General features: G+C 36.3%; 1 protein-coding gene across 5 annotated transcripts; it reads right to left on the reverse strand.

Annotated features, from left to right (window-relative positions):
• Positions 1-216: 216 nt before the first annotated feature.
• Positions 217-25,853, reverse strand: LOC143386816 (protein Spindly-like). 5 transcript variants are annotated; one of them, XM_077109453.1, is made up of 12 exons: positions 25,640-25,853; positions 21,216-21,391; positions 17,934-18,110; positions 15,995-16,189; positions 15,264-15,413; positions 15,072-15,170; positions 14,876-14,986; positions 13,442-13,582; positions 11,169-11,272; positions 10,455-10,642; positions 3,056-3,374; positions 217-877 (listed from the first exon to the last, which is right to left on the reverse strand). In XM_077109453.1, the coding sequence occupies exons 2-12, from the start codon at positions 21,369-21,371 to the stop codon at positions 730-732; spliced, it is 1,788 nt and encodes a 595-aa protein (XP_076965568.1). In that variant the 5' UTR covers positions 21,372-21,391; positions 25,640-25,853; the 3' UTR covers positions 217-729. The 5 variants fall into 5 exon arrangements, 4 of the variants coding, with proteins under 4 accessions (XP_076965568.1, XP_076965569.1, XP_076965567.1 ...); XM_077109454.1 differs by having other exon boundaries at positions 784-900; XR_013155474.1 differs by lacking the exon at positions 217-877 and adding an exon at positions 6,892-6,984 and having other exon boundaries at positions 3,295-3,374.
• Between the last annotated feature and the right edge of the window lie 726 nt (positions 25,854-26,579).

Consider the following 26,579-nt stretch of genomic DNA (forward strand, 5'->3'; position numbering starts at 1 on the left):
AGGTATATATTCACAAAATATAAAGTTATGTATAAAATACATATATTTATATGTAAGATCATAGGTATCAAGGAATTGAGAATCCCTGAAGTTTCTTTTTTTGACCACACCTTTATTCTTTTTGGATAATATCCTGTTATCCACACAGAATAAGAAAACACAAAGAGGAGAAATTGTTGCAATTTTATTTTATATTTAAAAAAAATTATTTGTCTCATATGCTTCAGTCATAAAGTGAATATAAATAAAGATACATATAGGTGCTTTAAACACTGACAAAATCTATAACAATATATATTTTCAAATCAAATTTCCTATTTTTACAATACAATGAAAAACTATGTTCATAGAAAGATTACATACGAAAATATAATAGTATATTAGTTCATTCTCTGAATATATGGCTCTGAAGGTAGGTTAAAATATTCACTTCACTTGAAAAAAATCCAGACACTACACTGCATGTAGATTTAAATTAAGTATAGTCTTCCTTCCGTTAACAGTTTATTCAGTGTGAATCACAGAAGATCCATGAAGGTTCATCACTTAAGAAACTCTCCTTAGAATCACAATCAAAATTGAAAGCCTGGTTGAGAAGCATGGAAATGCCGGCTCTTGATACAATGAGGAGACCTGAGTATTTCGAACTCAGGCACCACTCTGGCTCTTAACTAAACTCCTCAGTAACCTCAGGGCAAGTAGTACCTCCCTCTGATCAGAGAGAAGTCCTTACTGCTGAGGACACTGGGTCTCCGGAGTGGATTTGGAGGACACGTATACAATAGGGTGTGATTTCTTACAAGGTTCTTTTTCCAATTTGCTTGCAGGTTCTTTCCCTTCATTAACGTCTGTTTGAAGCATTGACTCAGCGGCTAACCTACAGGCATTAAAGCATCCACTCTGAATTCAAATGTAGTTAAGGAAAAAAAATAGAGAAACAAACCCGTAATATATTGAGCCTCTAAGGAGGAATGGTGCTATTTTTTTTTAATAAGGAAAAAAATTAGTTGACTCCAGTACCATTAAAATACTAAATGACTCTTGAAAGGAATTATTCTTATCAATAGACTTAATTTTTAAATGTCTAGTAAATATGTTAAGGTTGATAAAAAAGGCCTGTTAAGGCCTAGATTAAAGAATTAAATCTGATGAGATATCTATCATGATATGTACACATAACACAAAAATTGAAATGCTGGAGCAGTATTTTAAAGATAACATGACACACAAAAGGCCCATGCACAAGATGAAAACACCATGGGATCCTGGCTGCACAGATGTCTGTCTCAGACAATGAAAACACACTCAAACTGAGTTTCAACTAGGAGAATACTTAAAGAAAAATATAAACAGTGGGGAGATAATAAAATAGGCCTGCGAACACTTTAAAGAAGAGCATGAATTAAATTGATAAAGCATGCGACAGTGAAGTTTCCAATAAAAGCCACTTTTGTTATAAAATCATCTTCAGATTGTGTATCTAAGTTAAGCATGCAAGACACAAGGTTGGAAATGTCTGCAGTGAGCAGATGGACTCACACACACGCAAAAAAAAAAAAAAAAAAAATCAAGTGTTTTGTGGTATTTTATTTGTTTTTGTTTAACTAGCAAGGCAAATAGTTTCCAAATGCAATTTGAGTCAAACAATTTAACTAGATACATTGAAGCAATATTTTTTTCAAGCACAAAAGGGCAGAAGAAGAAATGAAGGCAACATAGCTGGCAAGATATGCACTGATGGGTTCTGGAAATCCACCTCTGGAAGACCATACAGGCCACACACACACCCACACCGTGAGCCACGCAAACCCGCACAGGCCATAGGCACACTCCCACAGTGAGCAACACACACACATGCACGGCCTGCGGAACTCGCCTCAGAACAGTTAGCGCTATGGGTACTGACAGGTAGCATCCATTTGTCATTTCCATTTGTCATTTCCTCAAGAATATCAAGCTCTTATTTTATGTGACTTACAACATTATACAAAAACTCAAGGAAGGAAATAATTAATTAGTCTTCCTTACAATAACAACAGCAGCTAGAGTTTTATCATTGTTGAGTACATTTAGTAGCACTGAAAACTTAAAGAAAAATCAGATAAAACATACAAGGAAGTTCTTTCACATACGATGGACTGTTTTACTTTTTCGATCGAATGCACACAGAAAATGCCTGACTCTGTTCCCTTCTTTCTAAGAACAAAGTAGCCCTAGTAGCACCTTAAAAACCTCACTTCATTGGAGACAACCCAAGCTGGCTACTTTCACAGAAACAAGTTTGAATTTTACATGTCTAAAAAGTGTTTATTTTTAATATACCTGCCATTGCTTTACACAACCTTCATCTTGATTTCCCCTCCATTTCCCTCACTCACTTCTGTTTATCCTACCCAGATCCTGCTGTGCATGCCCAGAATTCCAGCTGCAGCCAGTTACATCCTTTTCCCTCTGTTCACTTGCTCTTACCTTCTCACTTCTATTCCTTTTAAAGGACAAGGCCCTTCAACTGGTCCTTCAGATACACATATCTGACACTTTCTCTTTTAAGTCACAAATTCAATTATGCAGAAATTGGAGGCTTTGATGTTTTAGAAAAAATGGAAACAAATTACCTTGGATATTTAAAAATGTCAAAATAATTAAAAGTAATGTCTGAAGGACTGGTATAAACATCATCAAAAGCCATAGAAAACTTCACCTACATTTTCTTAACTAAACTGTCTTCAGACTACTGGAAAACCTTTGAGAAGGTAAGTTGATTGTTCCTTCATGGCTACTCCTTTACCAGGAGAAAAGTAATAGCACATTTATTCAAACCAACAAGAGAGATGTGTGGCTTTCTAATGACTCCCTTCTTCAGGAGTCCTTTCCCCTTGCAATCATTTTTGTCTTTCTCAAAGTTTTAGAGAAGTTGAAGGAGGGCAGATGAAACTGGGGGATTAGACTGCATGCAATATTGAGAAGACAGATAAAGAGACAAAGAGCATAGCTCATGCAGCGAGAAGGGAGAGAAAGGGAGGGCTGCTGGCTGCCTTGAAAAGAGGACACTGACCTGAGAGAGCCGGGCGTGTTCTCACTTCTTTCACTGAAGGCTTGAGCAAGCTTCACACATTTCTTCTCCTTCTTTGGCTGCACATCCACGGGCAGATTTTTGTGAGGACAGAGAGGGGCAGTGGGAGTGTTTGCAGACACTGACTTTTCTAACTGCAAGTCACCTTCTGAAGGGTTAGGACAGGACTGTGTCTCCTTGTGAGGTGGGAATCTAGAAGTTCCTTCCCCGGCAGCACCACTGGCACATTCGTCTTCAGCAGGGGTCACATCCAGAGGTAGCACCTCCCGCCTCTTTTTGAGTATAGGAACTTCGATTTTCTCTGAGAATGAAAACCATTAGAAAAATCCAGTCAATGAACAAAAGACAGACCAAGGGAGAGCAGTTATACATAAAGTCTTTTCCTTTTTTCTATTCTTTCAAAATCCACTCATCACCTCACTGAAATCTATTTCTTTTTCTTTCTTTTTCATAGACTGCATTAATTAAAGCTTTTATAGGTTATTTTGACCATAATTTTTTCCTTGGGAACTCAATACAGGAATTCTAGGAATGAATAAAATGTTCTCTTGTGGTATTTTGATAAAAAATTCTAAGGGGAGATGGTTCCTAAGGGAGACCTTGGTGCCATGGAGATAAAGATGCAGTGGCAAACAGTCAGGGAGTTTAGGATCAAGTCTGGCACTTAGCAGCTGGATGAATCTGCAAAATGCGGATTAAAAATACTTACTTTGCTTTGTCTGTGACAAGGATTAAATGAAAAGAACAGGTCAAACTCTAAATATTGGATATCCCTTGCTGCTCCTTTGAAACCCAGATCATCTGGATTTACTAACCATCCTCCTGTCCCTTTCTGTGTTCCGTTCAGCACACTACCCCTGAAATTCCTAATGGGTAATTTTTACTCACAGGAGCTTACTAGGATCAGGGAAGAGAAAAAGGACAAAAGAGAAGTCTTTTAAAACAATATAAAAAACTTCTCATTGTTGACATTTTCCCCACTATTGACCACAATGAACAGAGTTCAGCCTGTCAACAGGGTGGGGGCAGAAACCCGTTGAGAATCCTTAACCTAAAACATGTTGACAATACCTTTTGGGGAGGGGAGAGGAGGGAGTTAGGACCATCACATTCATGGACTTCTTTACATTTGGCCTTTTATTTTAAAATTTATACATAGCAAAGTTCATTTTTTTGTAGTATACAAGAGGCAGAGGGTGTACTGGGCTATTTTTTCTCAGTGATGTGACTTGCTCTAATAACTGTCCAAACATTTTTCCTTAAAGGCTACAACTGTACGAGAAGAGGTCGGGTAGAAATCTCCAGTGATAAATCCCCTACAGAACCACCAAGCTAAATAACTATATGCCACAAAAATACATTCACAAGAACTCAGAAAACCAGAACAGGTAAGTTAGACTGTGAAGCCCACAAGGGGAAAGGTTCCCTGTTACTGCAATCCCTTGTCCCCAAGCTTTCATGGTACCACCCCGCAGAAAGCCCCCAGAACTCAGTGTGTACACTGAAAAAAGTAAGCAAGAAATAGATATTTGACTTCCTCACCACCAGAGTCCCTCTGTGGGAGTCTCACTGCATGGGCTCACAGCAAGCACTGAGAATACTCAGTGGGATGCTCCTGAGACCAGCTAGAAGGAAGGAGAAGTAGGGCTCGAACTAGCACACAGAACTCGGCACTGGCCCTCCATCCCTGCCAGAGGAGACATGCTAGCAGACAGAATGTTTAGGAATGTTTACTGCTGGAGGCAGGGTTCATAGATCCTCTGGACTCAAGAGCCTGACTGGCTCTCCCACATGCCTTGAGTGTACTCCATGAATCTCCCATGGGTCCATTCAGGTTGGAAACTGCACCAGCAGCAGAGTTGTCAAAAAACCTGCATCTAACCTGAGCTCAGGGTGCCCTCTAATGCTGAAATGGAATACCATAGGCAGTCTGCTAAAAATGTCTAAACAAGCCTACTGAAGTAGAATAGTCACAAACAAGTCCAGACTGGGAAAAAAAAAAAAGGGAAGAGATACCTAATTCATCAATGCAGAAACAAAGATATATGTTACAAGACTAAAAAGAGCCAAGGAAAGATGACCTTATCAAATGGACAAAACATATTGCCAAAGATAGACCCAAAAGACATTCATATGCATGATTTGGCAGACAAAGAATTCAAAATATCTGGTTTAAAAAAAAACTCAAGAAACTTCAAGAAAACAGAGGACCAATTAAGAAAATTTTATAAGGAGACATTTAACAGATTGAAATAATTTTTAAAAATCAAATCATGGAGCTGATAAATAAATGAAATAAAAAAGCCACTGGTGGGCATTAATAGCAGAACTGATCAAGAAGAGGAAAGAATTGGTGAGCTTGATAACAGGCTATTTGAAAACAGGAGAAAAAAGAATGAGAAGGAATGAAGAAAATTCATGAGATCTCTGGGACACCATTAAAACAGCAAATCTATGTCATTGGTGTCCAAGAGGATCTAGAGAATGACAAAAGGTTAGAATTAAGTTTATTCAAAAATATAATAGAAAACTTTCCAAATCTAAGATACAAACACCCAATTACAGGATAATCAAAGGTTGCCAATCAGATTCAACCCAAATAACTCTCAAAGGTCAAAGACAAAGAGGACTATGAAAGCAGCAAGAGGAAAGAAAGAAGCAAGTGACACAGAAGGCAATTCCAATATGACTGGTGGACTTCTCAGCAAAAATCCAAAGGACATAAGGGAATGAGATGATATCCAAACTGCTGAAGGAAAAACATGTGCCAACCAAGAATAATGTACCCACCAAAGCTTCTTCAGAAGTAAAGGGAAGACAGACCTTCCCAGACAAAACCTGAATGCACTCATGGCAACCAGACCTATCTTACAACAAAGGCAGAAGGGAGTTCTTCAAATGCAAAGAGGAAAAAAAAAAAAAAAAAAAGATGAGAATGTATAATATGAAAACATCTGAAGGTATAAAAACCCACAGGTAAAAGTGAGCATTCAGATAAATCTAAAATAACACAGGAGCTAGGGGATGTAAACCATTTATATCCATAGTAAGAAGCCTAAAGGACAAAACTAATACAAATACAGTAATCTGCTAAGGAATATGTAATATAAAAAGATGTAAATTTTAACATCGAAAACTCAAAATATGGGAGAGAAATGGAGTTGAAGAGTAGAAGCCTTTTTTCTTTTTTGCTTTTGAAATTGAGTTATTGCAGCTCAAAATAACCTGTTGTAATTATAAGATGTTCTGTGAAAGCCTCATGGTAATCACAGAGCAAAAACCTTAAATAGATACACTGAAAATAAAAACCATGGGATCAAAACATGCTGATAGGAAAAAAAAATCACCTAACAACAAAGGAAGAAAGGAAGATAAGAACAAAGATGTTCAAAACAACCAGAAAACAAGTAATTATATGACAGTACCCAAATCTGACTCTGCTGCCTACAAGACACTCACTTGTAAGGAATATAGTCAGAGAGTGAACAAATGGAAAAAGATATTCCATTCAAATGGAAACCAAAAGAGAGTAGGAGTGGTTATACTTAGAAAAAATATGCTTCAAGTCAAAAACTGAGGAGACAAGGCCATTACAGAACAAAAAAAAGAGTATACAACAATTGTAAATATATGTCTAAATACATAAAGCAAGCATTATTAAATGTAGAGCGATAGGCAGCAATTTTTTTGCAGTGATAAGGTACTTTAACGGCCCAATTCTAGCAATGGAAGAGCATCTAGCCAGAAAACCAGCAGAGAAACATCAGATTTAAACTGTACTCTAGACCAAATGGAGCTAACAGAAAGAAGTTACAGACCTTTCCATGCACCAGCTGCAGCACATTCCTCTCAACTGCACATGAAATGTTCTCAAGGGTATCATGTCAGGCCACAAAAGAGAACATCAGAAACTGTACAAAGATGTAAAAATTAAACACACTTAGAAGCAACCAATAAGTCAATGAGGAAATTAAAAGATAAATGTAAATATTTCTTTTCACAAGTAAAAATGAAAATATACCAAATATGCCAAAACTTTATGCTTTCAGCAAAAGCAGTTCTAAGAAGGAAGTTTATAGCAATAAACTCCTACTTCAAAAAAAAAGGAAGAGAACAGCTTAGTGGTGGAGTGCTTCCCTAGCATGTGAGATGCACTGGGTTCAATCCTCAGCCCTGCATATAAACAAAATAAAGGTTCAAAAACAATTTAAATTTTTTTTTTTAAAAAAAAGAAGGAAGATCTCAATATCTCATCTCAATAAACTAGAAAAAAATAAGAAAAAAAAGAGATAAGACCAAAATTAGTAGAAGGAAGAAATGGTAAGGATCAGAGCACAAATAACCAAAATAGAGGAAAAAAAGAAAATAAAAGATAAATGAAGAATTGGTTTTTGAAAAGATAAACAAAATGAATAAATCTTTAGCCAGACCAAAAAAAAAAAAAAAAAAAAAAAAAACAAAAAACTGAAATAAATTTTAAAAAATCAGAGGTGAAAAAGGAAACCCCACAAAAAGAAAGAATTTTAAGAACTAGTAAATACAAACAAATTGGGAAACCTGAAAAAAAAAATTTCTGGAGAGCAGAAGGCAACAGCATATCAAAATAATTAAATTCCACCATCAAATGGAATTCACCCTAGGATCTAAGAATGGATTAAAACAAAAATCAACAAGCTGATATATCACATTACAGACAAAAGGGCAAACACCATACGATCATTTCAATAGAAAAAAAATTGACAAAACTTAACATCCTTTTTTGATAAAAACTCTGAATAAATTAGGCATAGAAGGAACACATCTCAGTATATTAAAGGCCATAGATGATAAACCCACAGACATCATACTCAACAGGGTCAAAATCAAAGTGTTTCCTTTAGGATCTGGAACAAGACAAGGATGCCACCAGCATTCACTGTTATGACTCAACACAGAACTTGAAGTCCTAGCCAGAGAAATTAGATAAAAGGAAGAAATAATAGGCAGCCGAATTGTAAAGGAAACTGTCCCTGTTTTCAGATAATACAATCTTTTACAGAAAATTCTGAATACTCTACTCAAAAACTATTAGAACTAATAAATACAGTAAGAATATAAGATACTAAAGCCAATATATAAAAGTCAGTAGTGTTTCCATTCAACAATAGCAAATTATCTGAAAAAGAAATAAGGAAAGTAATCCCATTTATAAAAGCTATGGTTTTAAAAAAAAAAAAAAGTGAAGTAAAATACCTAGGAAAAAATTTAATCAAGGAGATGAATGAGCTCTACAGTGAAAACCATAAAACACTGGTGAAAATTGAAAAGACAAAAAAACATGGCAAGATATCTCATAATCATGAACTAGAAGAATTAATATTGTTAAAATATTCATTCTACCCAAAGCAATCGACAAATTCAATGCAGTTCTCATCAAAATTCCATAATTTTCTTTACAGAAAAAGAAAAAAATAATCCTAACCTGTCTTAAACAATAAAATTTCAAATAGTCAAAGAGCAGAAAGAACAAAACTGGAACAATCCTAGTACCTGACTTCAAAATACACTACAGTGCTAAACTGACCAAAATAGCATGGTACCGGCAAAAAAACAGTGAAGAGAGCAATGGAGCTCAGAACACATACTGGGGAAAGGACAGTCCTTTAATAAATGGTAATGAGAAAACTGGGTCTCCACATGTAGAACCATGAATATTCATTGTTTCTTCATTGAGAACATTCTCAATTTCTACAAAATCAACCTTTTTTAAATTTCACAGATGAATAGGATCGTGTGGTATTTGTCTTTTTGTGCCAGACTTCTCTCTTATCATATACAAAAATCAACTGAAAACTATAAAATTACTTGAAGAAAACATAGGAAAATGCTTCATGACCTCGGTCTGGGCAAAGGTTTTTTAGACAATCCCTCAAAAGCAGGAGAAACAAAAGCAAAAATAAGCAAACTGGATAATAGCAAACTAAAAAATTTCTATAGCAAAGAAAACAATCAACAAAGTAAAGAAAAACTACAGAATAGAAGAAATTGCTTGCAAATTATACAGCTGAGAAAGCATTACTATGCAGTATCTATCTATAAGGAACTAAAAGAACTCAATAGCAAATACCCTTCATATAATCTGATTTTAAAAATGGGCAAAAGACCTGAACAGACATTTTTCTAAAGAATACAGAGGTTTACAAAAAAATTCTCAACACCACTAAATCACTAAACATCAGGAAAAATGCAAATTAAAACCACAATGAGAAACTATTTCACCCAAGATAGAATAACTATTATCCAAAAAAAAAAAAAAAAGAAAGAAATTCTGGTGAGGCTATGGAGAAAGAAGAACTCTCATATACTGTGAGTGGGTCTATAAATTAGTAGTCATTATGGAAAATAGTATGGAAGTTTCTCAAAAATTAAAAATAGAATTAACATGTGACCCAGCAATCCCAATACTAGGTGTGTGTGTGTGTGTGTGTGTGTGTGTGTGTGTGTGTTTTTCCAGATATCTGAACTCCCATAAATGGAGAAAATGTGATATGTATAAGTAATGGAATACTATGCATTCATAAAAAAGGTATGAAATCCTGTCATTTGTGACAACTTGAATGAACTAAGGATCTTGTGTTAAATGAAATAAGTCAGGCACAAAAAGGCAAACACTACACGTTCCTATTCATTTGTGGGAATCCAAACCAGGTTGATTTTGTAAAAGTTGAGTGTTCTCAATGAAGAATGAATATTTAAGGTGATCACATGCTAATTACCTTCATTTAATCATTACACAATGTATATATAAATAGAGACATAATAAATGCCCAATTATTATGTGTCAATAAAAAATATAGAATTCCCAATATTTACTTGGAACACGGCCCCTGAGAATCAAGATTGAATTTTCTCAATCTTGCCTTGTTGTGACAGCAAGGCCACATAAATAAACTCTGCTCAATGGGATGGTGGCAGACAAACACAAAAGGAGTCTGAATCCTGCAATGCCTCCTCAGACTTTCATCGGCGGAAGAATAATCACAAGCACTTAAACCTAAACTGTGTTTAGATCTTCTATAAATAATCTGAATTAGCATAACTTCCAACATTAGCTGCTTATTTATCTTTTCGGTATGACAATATGCTACGATTTTAAGTGGAAAAGCCTCAAGTGTCAGTATGATGAAGCCTAGACATCCAAAAAAGCCACATATCACATTCATGCATAACTAGTTCCCTTTGAATTTTTCAGCTGTAAATTTCCCTTATTAACTACAGATTGATAACCACAAAATTGGTTTGTAATAAGATTTGCTAAAAGCTATAGTTTGAAAAAAATGTTGACACACTTTCTCAGAGCTATTTAGGACTTAAAAGACAAAAACATAGAAAACTTGCATACCTTCAGGTTCATACTTCAGCTTTAATTCATCTAGCTTAGCTCTCAGTTTCATATTTTCACTTTCTGCAAGCTGAAGGCATCTTTCATTTGCAAAAAGTTTTCGCTCGATATCTAGGGCCCGCTGGCTCTCAAACAATGCTTTCCTCCGCTGTATGGACAATTCGCTTTTGCTGCTTTCATTTTCTTTGCTACAGTAACAGAAAAGAAGAACCAAGGAATGTTGATATATAATTTTGTGAATAATTTAGTGGGATGAAATCTTTAATTTTACATTTGAACACTTGGTTAAAAATATATTTCTTTGGGATTTCTAGTAACAAAGAAACAACAAATAATTAAAGTTTAACAATAGAATCCCCCGCTGCCAAAATTCATGCATTATTCCAAGGTGACTCATGCATAAATTCCTTTTAAGTTATGAAATACTTATTCTTGAAAAATTTGGATTATAAGAATATTTTCTACATGAAAGTCCTTTTTACTTACCAATCTAAAAAGCTAAACACAAATTATTTACTGAAAGTATTCTTCAGTAATTAGTAATTATTAAATCTTGCATAAAACTCATGTATTACACAAAGACATGTTATTGACTTTCTTTTCTGTGGAAATTTCTTTTAGCAATTTGAACTTAAAAATTTGTTATTATATGAATACCATCTATTAAAATAAATAAAAAGTCTTTATCTTCCATCTGCCAACCCAGACACCTACTTTAAGTTCTCAAGCTTTAGCTGAAGTAAATCTGTATAATAGGTGTTATCTTCCAGAGCACCAGAGTTGCCTGAAGGTTTTGAATCCATACTTTCATATAAATTCTAAAGAAAGCAAAAATTCTTATTACTTACAAAACAAATTAGGTTACTGTATGCTTATTAACAGTGGCAGCAGCCACATGTTAATCTCTCATCCTTTGACAAATACTCTTCAAAGATCCACCCACTTACCTGAGTGCAGTAGGTACAAGAACCACCAGTCCTTCCTCAGGTAAGAAAAGTGGCTCAAGGTACTACCGGCAAGTAAATCAAGAGCTAGATTGTGAATCCAGATCTAATTCACACTCATATCTCTGACTCCAACTATACCTGTCTTAGGATTTCACTCTCCTGGCTTTTAGAATGAGAGAAGCAAATGCTTTTGGGGTTGAATTCTGGTATGACAAAGCTATACAATGGAAAAATAGGAAAAAGAGAGGAGATTCTTGAGGTTATTTTTGGTATCCACGCTTTAAATATTCTGATTCACTCTTTGAATATTTTCTTTACTGGAAAAAAAAAGCAGATGTTTAAAAACTTGCAAAGAATTTCAGAGATTGTACATTTAAAAATGCTCCTAATTTAAGGTCACAATTTTCAAAGTATAGCACAAAGCCCCAGGGATAGACTATAGAAACAGAGATAAAGTCATATAAACAACTTTTTCTTCAAAAATGTCAAAATAAAGAAAGAGAAACTGTTCCAGATTAAGGAAGACTGAAGAGACTTCATGGTAAAACATGCAACCTTGGATTAGGCGCTAGAATTGAAAACACTAGATTTTTTTTTTTCTTTTAAAATTTGCTTAGCGTATGTTTTCATCAGCCTTTTTTTTTGTGTGTGTGTGTGTGTGTGTGTGTGTGTGTGTGTGACTCTGTGACCAAAAGATCTAACAAGAAAAATGTAAGGAGAAGTTTACTTGGGGTTCATGGTTTCAGGTCTCAATCCACAGGTGGCCAACTCTATTGCTCTGGGCCCAAGGTGAGGTAGAATATCATAGTGAAAGGGTGTGGGGGAGGAAAGTAGCTTAGAAAATGGTAATCAGGAAGCAGAGAGAGAGAGAGCTCTCTGCTCACCAGGGACAAAATTCCAGTCACCCCTCCAGTAACTTAACTCCTCTAGTCACACTCTACCTGCCTAAAGTTACTACTCAGTTAATCCATATAAGTGGATCATCCACGGATCAGGTTAAAGCTCTCATAATCCAAATATTTCCCCTCTAAAAATTCTTGCACTAACACAAGAGCTTTTGAAGGACATCTCATATCTAAACCATAACAGGGTATCAATGATAACTGGCAAAATGTAAAAAGTAGCTTGGTTAATAGCATGGTTCAATGCATATCAATGTTAATTTGTAATTTTGACCATTTGCTTATATCTCCAACAACACCATGGTGCTTAGGGGTAAAAGGACATCTGGTTTGGAACTCACTCTCAAAGTTTAAGAAAAAACATATAAAAACAGAAAAAGTTATAAATCAAGCGTACAAATAAGAAATAGGGAGCTCTGAGTCAAAGGCATGTAGAAGTACTTTCACTTTCCTGGAAGGTTGCACTAATTGCAAAATAAAATAAATTTATTAGAATTTATTAAAGACATCCATAAATTCCAGTGGATATCCAAGGTTGAATTGACAAAGCTCTAAAAATAATGGAACAGATAGCACTAAAAAATAATTACTGATGACATTCAGGCAAGAAATCTCACTGACATAACACTGAGCAGAAGACAGAAACAAGGGTATATATATATTACATGATTCAATTTATATGAAGTTCAACAGAATGTTCACATAATGTTGACACAAAGTTAGGAGGTGGGAGCACTTCATTTAAATGGGGCTTTTCTGGAGTGCTAGGAATATTTTATGTAATCTGATAGTAATTGTAAGAATATGCATATACAGATATAAATACGTGTGTGTGTGTGTATACATATAAACATACATATGTTAAAACTCACTGAGTTGTACACTAAAGGTATAGGTACTTACAAACAATAACCAGATAATAACAACAAAAATAGAATAGATTGGTTTGTCTTTGCTATAGTAAAAGAAGCATGGTCAATAATACTGAAAAGCAGAGACAAGAAAAAAATAATTTAAAGATTGGGTCAATATGTACTGAAACTGAAAGTCAATTATACGATGAGAAACCTATTTAAACTGAAAATTTAAGATATTCAAATAAAAATCCAGCCACATCTTTTCAAGATATTATCCGTACCTTAAATTTCTCCAGATTTCTAATTTCACCTAAAAGATGTTTTATTTCACCGTTCTTCTGCTCTAACATGGCAAACAACCGTTCCTGCTGCTCAAATTCAGTTTGAGATCCTTTCATCTGTAGCAATGTAGCAATCTGTAACTAGAATCCCCCGACCACAACAATATTGAGATATTCTGATAAGCATATTTCTGGAACAATTTGTATTTTGTACTAATATTATTTAGAACTTGTTTTGAAAACTAGTTATTTCTAGTCTAATAATTGGAAAATATACATCAATTAGTTTTGTTGTAGACATAACTTTGGAGTACTTCTACTTTTTAATGATATCTGAAGTCTTTAATATAGTTTTACCTAGTTTGTGATACAAAATTGAACAGCATGACTGTGGTCCAGAGGGTGTCATTTAACTGGTAAGTAAGCCTGGACAAATGTGGCCTGCTATTCACCATCTATACTAACTCCTGTTAAAGCGATTTCTCAAAATTCTCCATTAGCTTTACTTAAGTAGGGAAAATTGTTAAGCAGCTCAGTCACAAACATGATATTCACAATGATAAGAATGGGAAGTACCATATGAGTATTTCTCTACACTTTAACCCCAAGACAGTTCTGAGAGGCAAGTTCTATCACCTCTACTTTGTAAATGAGGTATGCCTTTTAGATGCTCTCAGAATATATGTCCCAGGTAACACAACTAGCAAATGACAACTATGCTTCAATCCAGTCCATCTAATTCCAAGTTCAATCAGTGACCTTTCCCATTTCTCTGGTAAAACTGACATCTTGAAAAAAAAAAAAAATCTAGACTTTCTTCCAAACACCACCTTAGGAACATCAGGCAGAACAGACCATACATTGGAATTCTAAGGACTGCTATAATCTTGGAATCTTTCTAATTGCCATAAGGTTTTCTGTTACTTCTTATTTGTGTGCAGCAACAACCAACAAAACCCTTAAAATTAAAGGGGTTAATTACATGCTTTGAGGAGCTGCAAGAAAAGGGAACCCTAAATAGTTCAAATTTCCATCTAAAATAAGCCTTCATGAGAAGTGAGAAATGGCAAAAGCTAGTCTCATTTGATGCTGGAACCCAGAAAGACTCAGAATAAGTGAGAAACAAACACTTTTAAATTCCTTTTCCCTATTCTACAAAGATTTAAACCTCCCTGGCAAGGTTAGTGAATGATCATTAAAATAAACAATTAGTAGTTGCTAAACACACTAATGTTTTTCCAAGATTAACTTTTTGAAAAAATAAAAGTATCTTATGATCTACCTGGAATTTCTAATTTTTAAAAAAATCATGCAGTTCTAGAAAATTATAAAAGTATACGCCTTGAAGGAAAAGATGGCTTTTGTGACATATTTATCTATATAATGCTAATATGAAGTAGATTTAACAAACATTTAAGAGCGGTAATTCCACACCTTCATTCTTTGCATCTGTTCTCTATTAAATGCATTTTGCTTCTTTAGTGACTGATACTTGACTTTCATACCGATAAGCTGGCGTTCCATTGCCGCCCTTCGATCTTCTACCTGGAAAACATTATATGTTTAATTGTTCTTGTACTAAATGAAGTAACAGTTTACCCAATTCAATTATTAGAATACTTGTAAGTACCTCTGCAAACAAAGAGTTGCCCTTACTATTGGGATCCAAGGCTTGCTGGAGGGCTTGGCCCAATTGCACCTGCAGATCTTGATTTGCTACACGAGCTTTCTAAATTCAAAAGAAAACAATTTAGCTAATAGAGATTAAATTAGTATGAAAACAATTTAAAAACTGGAAACAATACTACTGTAATCATAATACCTCTAAGGCATTATAGTATGAAACTGCTTCTTTCTCCCGCTCTTCTTTTTCTTCTTTAAGTCGGTCTACCTGGCGCATTAAGTTAGTACTAAGACGTTCTAGTTGTTCCTGTCTGTACTGTAGTTCATTCACTTCTTCCTTGAGAGCATTCTATTCAACAGAAATCGAAAGACAAAATTCTCTTGAAAATGCTTTCATTTAGCAGCTGCTCAGCTAACTTATCTGTAGTGGTTCACATTCAAATTAAAACTACAAAAACCTGTCAAAGTTGTCAGATACCTATTAAAATTTTAAATATTACTTAATTTTTGAGCAGGAAACCAAACAAAAGGCTCTAGAGACTGCTCTTGCTGACTGTGAATTCAGGGCTTTAATTTTTAATGACTCATAGTCTGAAATGAAAAATCTATGTTCACACAAATTTCAACTTCCACTGTACTAACATTTTATATTATGACACAAACTAGGATCAGAAAATGTCTATGTCCTTTCAGAGCGTTCATTAATCTAAAGGTACTGTCTGCCTTATTTAATCAGGTCACCTAATACTATTTTATAAATAAAGTAATTCACCTAAACTACATAAAACATTTTTTGGATAGTTACATCAAAGTAGGTCAAAAAAACATTTCTTCCTCCACACTAGCTCATTAGAATTATTATAAAAACACAAAAAATGTATGCAAAAGAAAAATTTAAAAATCTAAGAAAACACATGCCATAAAAATTACCTTCACACTTTCCATTTCAGTCAGCTCGACCTGAAGAGCCAGCATCTCTGAAGACATGCTTTCATGAACTCGCTCAGACATCATCCGTATTTCCTCCGATTTATGAGATAGGAGTTCCTTCTGGTGGTCTACTTTGTGCTTTAGCTGCTTTTCACTAAGCCTAGCTTCATCTAACTCTCCTTTCAGTTTTTCTATCTAAAGTATAAAAAAAAAAAATTTTTATAAATCAAAAGGTATTTTCTTTCTGTAAAACATCACTGAATGATCCAAACTTGTACAAAAGACTACTAGAGCTTCCAAGGAAACTCCAATAGTGACCCACCTTGTTTAATAAACAGTCCATTCTAGCCATCCAAGTGCTTAGGATGCACTAAAGCTACCAGAAGCACTGTGTAGCTGTGTAAACGATGCTGTGACCAGCCATGCCAAAGCAGAGGCCTGATTGGAAGGCTACCACAACAGTCTAGGGGAGAGGGGATGGTGGGGACTAGAGCCACAGTAGTCTACATCAAGGTTCTGTTGGCCAAATTCCCACAACAGGCCGATGAATTCAACATGATTAGTAAGAGAAAGATATTGGGGGAAAAAAAAAGCCAAACTTTTGGCAAAAGTGATTTAAGAACATCAGTAAGACTGAAAATTTTGTATTGATTTACTCTTTGCTCTACCACCTAAGCCATCTCCACAGTTGGTCCTTACTTCAGGCCCTGAAAAAATATCCCCTTATACTGCTACTTTTGTTTATGTAATGAAAACTACATGAAAAAAAAAAAAAAACCCCACCAGGAGAAATGAAAATGCATCATTACCAGTCATTACTGTCTAAAACCAGACTAGTTCCAGACAAGCTAGACTATTTGTCAGTAATGTGCAGGAGGACGATGTATTTCACAAAAGCATTATTTGTTTGTTTTACGGACTATAAGGAAAAAATAAACCAACTCAAATATGTGATTTCATTACTAAAAATAGAAAAACAGCGCTAATTCAATAAAGAATTAAGGCAGCAGTATAGGTTGTACACAGACATGGAAAAAAATCTTAGAAGATGCTACATAAAAAAAAAAAATCTAAAAATTGAAAAAGACTTCTTAGAAGACAATAAAAAAGTTAAGGAAGTTTTGAAAGAAAGGGTTTGTAAAAGTCTGGATTTCACACCAAGAGGAGCCATGGTGAAGTTCTGGATTCCTAAGTAGCAATCTGAAGGCTGAATGGGTGGGGGTGCTAGAAAGGAATGGGTATTCATGAACAGCTGTTGTCTATTTCGTGTTTATGTATGAAGTGGAGCTAGTATGTAATGTGTCATCAGATTATGTACACACTCAGTGACACAGAATTTGGTGTGAGGAAGACTTGCTTCAATTCACAACGGACAATTTCTAGCTCTCACCTTGTCCAATTTGCTTCATCTACCTAAACATTGGCTTTCTCATCAGTAATATGGAGATAACAATAGGATTTCCCTTAAAAATATATTTTGAGAACTGGATCATGTTTTTCCTCAAAAAATAAATTATAAGGTATCAATACTAATATATAGTAATTTATAAGGAACTACTGATTTGCTCTACAGAATTACAAAGCACACCACTAGCTGCAGTAAAGGCTAAGGGACCACTCTTTCTGAAAGGAGACTGCTTGACTATGACCAAGGATGCCTCAGTAGTTACTAAATAAATGAATCATAAAAAAAATTGCTGTTATCAAAATTGGAAAATTATATGTAATTAGAAGGCTATATTGATACAAGTCTCACTTTTACAAGTCATTTTATAAGTTTTTGTTTCTCAGTGTTTCTACTCTCAACATTAAAATGACAGAAAACTGATCTATGCTATTTTCACAGTGGTACTTGAGAAAAATCTTTATCACCTTACATTAACAGATGGTTGCATCAACACGGGGCATTTTTGCTCTGAAAACATACATATATTCAAACCTTGTTTTTTAGTTCATTCACTTCCTGTCCATGGCTTCTGCTTAGCTGCTCTTCTAATTGTTCTAGCTGCATTTTTTGTTGTTGCTTAATAGCTTCACATTCACAGCTCAAACTTTCTAACATGCGACTCTTGAGCTCAACTTCTCTCTGAAGAGTATATTTTTCTTGTTCATAATTCTGAAAATAGATTCAATTACAATTCAATTACATAAAAATCACTTAAAGCTATTACATAGAATCAGTTCTCACCTTCAACTGGCTTATTCCTGTTTCATACATTTGCTGCTTTCTGAGGTACAGCCACATGTTAAATCTGGAATAACTTTGTAGCTCATCAGTTTTAGTGAATCCCTAAGGTATATTCTGAAAGTACAGTAATGTCAAAAACACTCAGGCTGAAGTTAGTACAGGCATCAACTCTAGAAAAGATGCAAGGTTACCACTTTCCAATCTGGGGCTCTGATGCCCTAGTAACCTGCAATGCAAAACGTAACTGGGGAGGCATTCTCCGGATTCCAAAATCTGAATAAAAACTTTGTATGATGAGTACCACCAGGCTACCTTAAAATGTCCCTGCTTTTGGCTGGAATATCAACTGTCACAGCAGCATGTCTTATCTCATGCTGACCAAAAACTAGGCATTTGTTTGACGATTAGGAAAATAAGCTACTTATTATTTAGTACAGTTTGATAGCACAACCTTCAAATCTGGAGTCCATCTGAGAGAGAACATGAAAAAGTAAAGGGACTTTTGGTAACAAAAGACCAGAAACAAGGTCTTAGGCATTCAACCTTCCATCTATTCCACACATACTTACTAAGAACCCAGCAAATATGCCAGGTAACAGAGAAACTCAAATACATATAAAAAATGATGCCTGACTTCAAGGAGGATCAATGTCTAGAGGAACAATAAACATACAATTCAGCAACTACATTAAGTCACAGTAACTGGTAAGTGCTAGCTCAGAATACACTTCCTGAAGGAAGTAATGTCTATATTGGTTTTGAAAGTATTAGGACATATGCTTACATACTACGTTCTGATGCAGAGAACATCATAAAGTGAATAACTGTTTAACTAGTCAGATCATTCAGGTGTCTGAGCTCCACACACCATCAGATATCATTTGCATTTTACATGCAGGGATTGTTCCAAGACCCTGGGTGGATAGCTGAAACCACAAGTTGAACCAAACTCCATATATACATATGTACACACATATCTTGATCAGTTTTAATTTTAAATTAGGCAAGTTAGAGATTGGTAACATAACTAATAACAATTATAATAATATGCTGTAATAAAATTATGTGAATATGATCTCTCTCAAAATATCTCATTGTACTATGTCTAGGTGAGGAGAGGAAGTGAGGTGGGATAAAGTAGGATGGCACCGGATTTCCTCACACTATTCAGAATGGCATGCAATTTAAAATTTATTATTTACTTATGACACTTTCTATGTAATATTTTTAGATTACAGTTGTCCAGAGGTAATTCACACTAAGAAAAGTGAAACTAGAAATAAGGAGGGGGCCTACTGTATGGTAAAGTCCATGATAGAGATATGGTAATTGCTTCACTACCCTGTAGAAGGCATTGACAGAGAAGTAGTAGCTCAAACTCCTTCATGAAGCTTTAAAATATAAGATAAAATGAAACTAGAAAAAAGACCTAAAACAAGTAACATTATTTCTCCAAAAGCACTTCCAATTTTGATAAGTTATTTCTCCAAATAATTATATATAACATGGTTTTATTTTCTACTATTAGATTTGTTTTTCTTTGCTTTGCTTTATAATTAGGTATTGAGCTCGTGGTCAAGAACAGTACCATATGGAAAAACAAGAGCTGTCATTAGTAACTTTTACCTGCTATATTTATAATTTTCGATTTTAGTTTATACCACTGAGGATTTCCTAAATTAAACTGATTTATTCATTCTTTCAATAAATATTTGTGTGCAAAGCACTAGAGAATATAGCAGTGAACAACACAAAATTCTTAAGGACCTTGCAATCCTGGAGATAATTAGTACTGCAAAGAATTAAGAGTGAGTGATGCTACCAGGTGCAGTGGTGCACACCTGTAATCCTGGCGGCTCAGGAGGGAGGCAGGAGGATCACAAGTTCAAAGCCAGCCTCAGCAAAGGCAAGGTTTCAAGCAACTCAGTGAGACCCTGTCTCTAAATAAAATACAAAACAGGGCTGGGGGTGTGGCTTAAGTGCCCCTGAGTGCAATCCCTGCTAACTATACCCCCTGAACTCCCCCCACAAAAGAGTGAGTGATGCCGACTTTAGTTAGGGCTGGTCTCTGTGAGTGACATTTAACTGAAATCTGAAGATTGAGGATTCAATCTATGAAGAGTGGGTGAGGAACAACTAAGCAGGAGGAAAGAGCTCACATAAACCCATAAGGCAAGACTAGGATAGCCTGAACAAGGAAAAGCAGTTTCCTATGTTTGCAAAAGTCCAGCAGAAGTCAAATCACATAGGGATGTATAAACCCTCAACTGTCTTTTGTAAATACAATTGAAAGCATTATGCAGATTGAGAAAGGAGATGACATGATCTCTTGTGCTTTTCCATGAGAAAGAATGATTCTATATTGAGAAAGAATGATCTGAATGGCAATGATGGAGCAGGCTTTCTGGTTAGAAGGCTGGGAGAAAGAAGACAGTGGCCTAGATAGATGTTATATAAATCATGTCCTAAGAATTTGTGGACTAAATGTGAGACTTCTAGATTTTTGGGTCAAGCAACTGAACGTCATTCAATTTACTAAATAAATAAGCTAAAGACAGAGAATGTTGGATTAGTAGACAGGGAATTAAATATTCTGTTTGTTTATATCAAGTTTGAGATAGTCTTAAGTGGGCAAATAAATACACTAATTAAGAGTTCAAGGGAGGACTATTGCTCCTCCCTTGAACTCTTAATTAATTGTTAATTAAACAGTTTAGGTTGCTAAACTACCATGGGGGCATTTAGATGATATTCAGAGCTCCAAAATAAGTGAGATCACCTATGTAGAGTGTGGACAAACAAAACTTAGTGATAAATATGGTAGGTAAATTGTGATAGAAAGAGTAAACATAATTGAAACTCAGAACCAGCTGCTTTGGAAAGAATATCAGGAATTCATTAACTCATTCACCTTTAATGAAAATGGCATAGATAGGAAATTAGATCTTCAGAAAATAAAATAATTACTGCTAGACAAAATAAACCTTCAATAGCTAAGCACATCCTCATAAACAGAGGAATCCACAGTCTTACCTCAGTCATGGTCATCATTTCATTACGACATTTATCTAATTGATTTTGCAATTCACTTTGGCTCTCCAATAGCTGTAAACCATACTGTGCAGCTTTTAGTCGCTCTTTTTCAACCTCTTTGAGCTTGCTTCGAAGATCTGCAATATCTGCCTCCATGTTCTTTTCCTGTTTTTAGTCTATTATAAATAGAAGAAATACAATTTTTTGAGCTTAAACAAACAACAAGAAACCCCTACAATTAAACCAATAATAAAGGAACCATGTATCCCGAGTGCTACTATCATATAAAAACATAATATTAAGATTTTATTCCTGACTTATAAGGAGTCAAATTTGCATTCTTGTTCTAAGAGCAAAAATGGTTTTGATAATTTTTTTTACTTGAGACCAAACCAAAAAGAACAGAAAAAAAAATACACTTAATTGTGCTCCTAAGAAACTCAACATTAGGAAACTATTCAATTGTTATATGTTAAATGTCCATAATTACTAAGGTAGAATTAGTCTCATAATTGTGTTACTGTCAAAATAATCAAAGTAAAAAGAGAGCAATGACAGAAACCAAGAAACTTTATGGTATGCATGCATGACTGCTACTTAAGAGTATAAAAAGACAGTTTTAAATCAGACTCACAACATAAAGTAAAGAATATCCTGTCTTATTTTTTATAGTGGTACTACTTTGCTGAATGTATTTGTTTCATTGGAAACTGATTCACAGTATTTTTCTAATTACTCTTAACAGAGTATGTAAAATAGAAACTATGTTCAGAGCAATTTCCAGGCTAAGCCTTACAACTTTATACACAGGATAACTGTACTTTAACTTAACCTCAATTATTGTCCCTTCCTCTTTGGCCCTAGTCCCTTTAAGCCAAATTGAAACTGGACTTTGCTTTCATAGAGCATCAGATGATTCCCTATGTCTTAAGTTTATAGAATCATGCATTTAACAAACATTTACTGAATGCCCCATTAGCTAGGCTTCATTATGGGCACTTCAGATCATTATGGCGTAAAACTGGCAAAGTTACTCATTCATTAACCTTACATTCCAAGAGGGGAAAATAATAAGTAACAGTGTAATAATTAAATACATTAGAAAATAGAATTGGAAGAAAAAAAAAAGCTCAAAAGAGATAGGTGGTGTAAATAGGAGACAAAAGATGGAAAATAGGTATGCCTCATTGTGTGGAAGAATGCTCCAGGCAGATGGGAAACCCTAATATGGAAAAAGAGTCCAAGACATGAACTAGAATTTAGGTCACAGATAATAAAGGAGCCGGCAGATCAGTCCATTATAAAGAGTTTGGCTTCTAGCGTGTGTGAAATGGGAAGTCACTTCAAAGTCTGAAGTAGACAATTTGGTAAAATTTAAAAGAATCATTTCACTGCTGTGTTGAATAGTTAGGATGGAACAAAACTGGAAGCAGAGAGACCATCTGAGATAATAATGCCTCATGCTAGGTGGTGGCATAGTAGGTGAGAAATGCCCAGATTCTGCCTATATTTTAAAGGTAAAACCAACATGATTTTCTTATATATGGAATATAGCAAAATAAAAAATGCCTTTAAAAAGTAAAAATACCTTCAAGGCTCTGCCTGAGCAACTAGCAGAATGGAGTTGCCCTCATTTGAGATATTGATGTAAAGTTTTTTGGGGGCCAGGGGGACCAGGATTTCAAGTTTTGCATGAAAGATGTCAAGCAGGCAGCTGAATGAATATATGTGTAGGAGAGGGGTGTAGGCTAGAGATATAAATTTGGAAGTTATCAGCACAAGTCCTTCAGATTGAGTGTCAACAGAGGATGAACATAACAAAGAGAAGAGGACGAAGCACTGAACCCTACTAGAAGGTGAGGAAAAAGATGTAAAGTATATTCAGGAGTTAACAGTGAGGTAAGGAGGAAATCAAGAGCATGTGCTGTCTTAGAAGCCAATAAACAAAGTGTATTAAGGAGGTAGGAGAGATCATACCAAACGCTGCTGCTAAGTCAAATTGGCCACTGGATTTTGAATTTATGGAGGTCACTGGTGACCCCAAGAGAATTTTGGTGGGAAGATGGGGTAAAAGCCCACTTGAAATGAGTATGATAGAGAATGGTAGGAGATGAAAAAGTGACAGAAAATACAGTTTTGCTTCAAAAAGCAGACAAATAGAATAGTAGCTGGAATGGAAGTAGAGACAAGTTTACTTACTATTTTAAAGATACAAAACAGTATGTGTGTATACCCTAGGACAAATTCAGGACAGAAGATGACATAGGAGATACTGGAGAACTGCCAGGGTGATGTCCTTGACTAGAGGATGAGGTCTAATGTACTGAGAATGTAGCATGGATATCTTCTCTAAAATGAAAACAAAGCATACAATATAGATGCTGATTAACTAGGAACATATAGTAGGGAATATATTGAAGTGAACCTAGTTGGTTTTTTGTTCATTTATGTTTTGGTAGCAGGGTATTGGGGATCGAACCCAGGGCCTGGCCCATGCTAGGCAAGTGCTATACCACTGAGCTACATCCCGAACCCTAGTGTGACCTTTTAAATGCCTCACTTATCACTGAATTAGAAAACAAAGTTCTTAACTGAGAATCAGTAGGTAGGAGATATAGGGTTTTATAATAGGGTAAAATAGATACCATAAACTAACCAGTGCAGACTACTTTAAAATGCAAGACCTTTTCAAAACCTATATACAGTGAAGCTAGCCAGCTAACTGTTGCTTTATTAACAATAACTTATACTTGTTGGGGATTTACCACCTGCTAAAAGAAGTGCTTCAAATACATCATCTCATTTAATGCTCTTCATGAGCCCATGTTAAGCCATTATTATTATCTCCATCTATCAAAATAAAAATGAGGTTAAGCTCAAGGCCTCCCATTAAGGAATACACAAGGAAGCCAAAACATTAGTTCTCATTCATTCAAAAAATTTGCTGGAATTTTATTACATGTCAGACAATGCACTTAGTGTTAAGGATAAAATAATGATCCAAACACTAGAAAATACTTTGAATTTTACAGTCCATTAGTAGAAAGGCATCAAATCAAATAACTAAACTATAAGGTTACAAGTGTGATAAGTGCAAAAGGGAGAGCTGTAACTAAGGTGGTATCTAAGCCTATAACAAGAGGGAACTGTTCCCTGACTACGTGACTTTTCAGTTGAGCTCTAATGAGTGAAAAAGAATTAATCTATCAACCTGCAAAGAGTTAACCTATATCCTTTAGCCGTGGACGAACTAAAACTAATATGTGCCATATATTTTGCTTGGTGCTCTATGTACATTTTCTTAGCAATGTTCTCAAAGATCTCATAGGGTAGAAGAACTTACATTTTAAACATGCAATCTTAATGTGGCACAGAAAGGTTAAGTAACTTGCTCAGGGTTATCAGTCACTCAGGAGCTCAATGAGATGGGAACCAGAGTCCATCTCCAAAGCCTGGTGCTCTAACCGCATTTCTGTCTGGCCTCTCAAAAACAGCATACAAGCCATGCGCAGTGGCTCACGCCTATAATCCCAGTGACTCCAGAGGCTGAGTCAGGAGCATCCCGAGTTCAAAGCCAGCCTTAGCAATGGCTAGTCCCTAAGCAGCTCAGTGAGATCCTATCTCTAAATAAAATACAAAACAGGGCTGAGGATGTGGCTCAGTGGTTGAGGGCCCCAGAGTTCTAACTCCTGTACACCGCTTCACCCGCACCCGCACCCCCCCCCCCCCGAGAAAACAGCATACAAAAAACACTGGAACACAGGAAGCTCTAGAAATCAAAGCTGCCTAGGCCTTCCACCTCCATCCCTTACTGGTGGCACAAATTCGGACAAGTAACTTAACGCCTTGTTTCATCATTTCCAATACAAGGAGGGTAATGACCATCTTACAGGCTTATTGAGAACATTAAACATGATAATGGATGGAATACAAATAGGGCAGGGAGACACGCATGATTTGAAAGTTTCGAGCAACGATTTAAAAAAGTAAACAAAGGACAAAATTCATCTCGACGTTTTACTTGACCCAATGCATCCAAAATATCATTTCAACTCGTAATCATAATAATTGCCAGAGATACAGCTCTTGTGGGATACTACCTTTAAAATCCAGTGTATAATTTACATTTAATTCGGGTTGCCAAAGTGGCTAGGGGGCCATCGTACTGGACAACGCACCTCCAGAGGCCATCAGTCTGAGGCCCCCAGCAGCCGCCTGGCCTTCCCTATTTATCCAGAGTTCCCCAGAGAACCGAGAACGTCCAACCGAAGACTGGGGCCCGACTGGAAATCAGCTTATAAGAATTTAGGGTTCCGGGTTCGAAGGCGTTCCGGCCAAAGCCTCCGCCAAGACCCAGACCCCAGGCTTCCTCAAGCCCTGCTCCCCGCCGCCTACCGCTCGTCTCCACTCTCACTAGTCTTTACCTCTGTCGTCCTCACTCCTTCCCCCAGCTGCTGGCAAGAGCTGAGAGGTCCCGGCGTCCAGATCCGTGATGCTAACCTCAGCCGGCCAGAGAGTTGCCCTCCTATTCATTTACCTGGTAGTCCTGTAAGCGCCAGGGCTTTTTGAACACACTTCCCGCGAGAACTCTCACTTCTCAGGAAACGTTCCTCTAACAGCGCGAGAAAAGCCAACGCCGAGGAGCGTTCGGCAGAAGCGCCCCGCCCCCCGCAACGACTACGCAAGTGCGAGTGGCGAGCCCTGGGCTTGCGCAGGCGCGAACCTGGCCTCTTGGCGTGTCAGTTTTACCTCAGGTGGTTTTCCAGGCTTTCGTCTAGGTGTCTGCTTAAAATTGCTGTGTTTGTGGGGCTTGTGGTTGTTTATGTCAGGGCCTTCTGGAGGGACAGTGTCGGTTGGCGGGGATGGGTGGGACTGACCTTGGGGGCCGTTGACAGCGTTGTCCACCCACCAACGGACTGCGCGCGTGCCCTCGGAGGACCTTCCTGCAGAATCTCTTGTGGTTCTAGGACCCGGAGTCTGGGTGGCGACGTGGGTCCACGGTTACCATGTGGCTTTGTGCCCCACCTTGTAGCGCCTTGGCGCCAAGTTGCACACGGCAAACAGCCCAATAAGGTGCACAGGATACCTGTCACCTTCAGAGGAAAGCAAAGCCCCAGGAAGAAAAAATGGCTGTCTTAAGTGACAGAATCTCATATGAACTAATGCAGTCCGATTCCAGAATCCAGGCTCTTGAGAGCATGCGTGTTTAAATAATCTTATTTTGTTAACCCAGTGTCTATACGTTATTTAAAAATTTAAGCATTCATAAAGAATGGCGTCCAACGTTTAGCCAACACTGCTGAGTCCTAGTAACCGTTATGGGGTCATCTTTTCATGCCTATTTTAGGACTTGGTTTTTGGCTC

This window comes from Callospermophilus lateralis, chromosome 5 (assembly GCF_048772815.1).
Source record: "Callospermophilus lateralis isolate mCalLat2 chromosome 5, mCalLat2.hap1, whole genome shotgun sequence".
NCBI classification, from domain to species: Eukaryota; Metazoa; Chordata; class Mammalia; order Rodentia; family Sciuridae; genus Callospermophilus; species Callospermophilus lateralis.

Excerpts from the sequence above, each read along its gene's own strand:
- LOC143386816 (XM_077109452.1), bottom strand. The coding sequence starts at position 21,371 with ATGGAGGCAGATATTGCAGATCTTCGAAGCAAGCTCAAAGAGGTTGAA. Across the intron at positions 15,414-15,994 it reads CTGAAATGGAAAGTGTGAAG|AATGCTCTCAAGGAAGAAGT; the intron begins GTAATTTTTATG and ends TCTGTTGAATAG. Across the intron at positions 10,643-11,168 it reads CTAAAGCTTGAGAACTTAAA|CAAAGAAAATGAAAGCAGCA; the intron begins GTAGGTGTCTGG and ends CTGTTACTGTAG.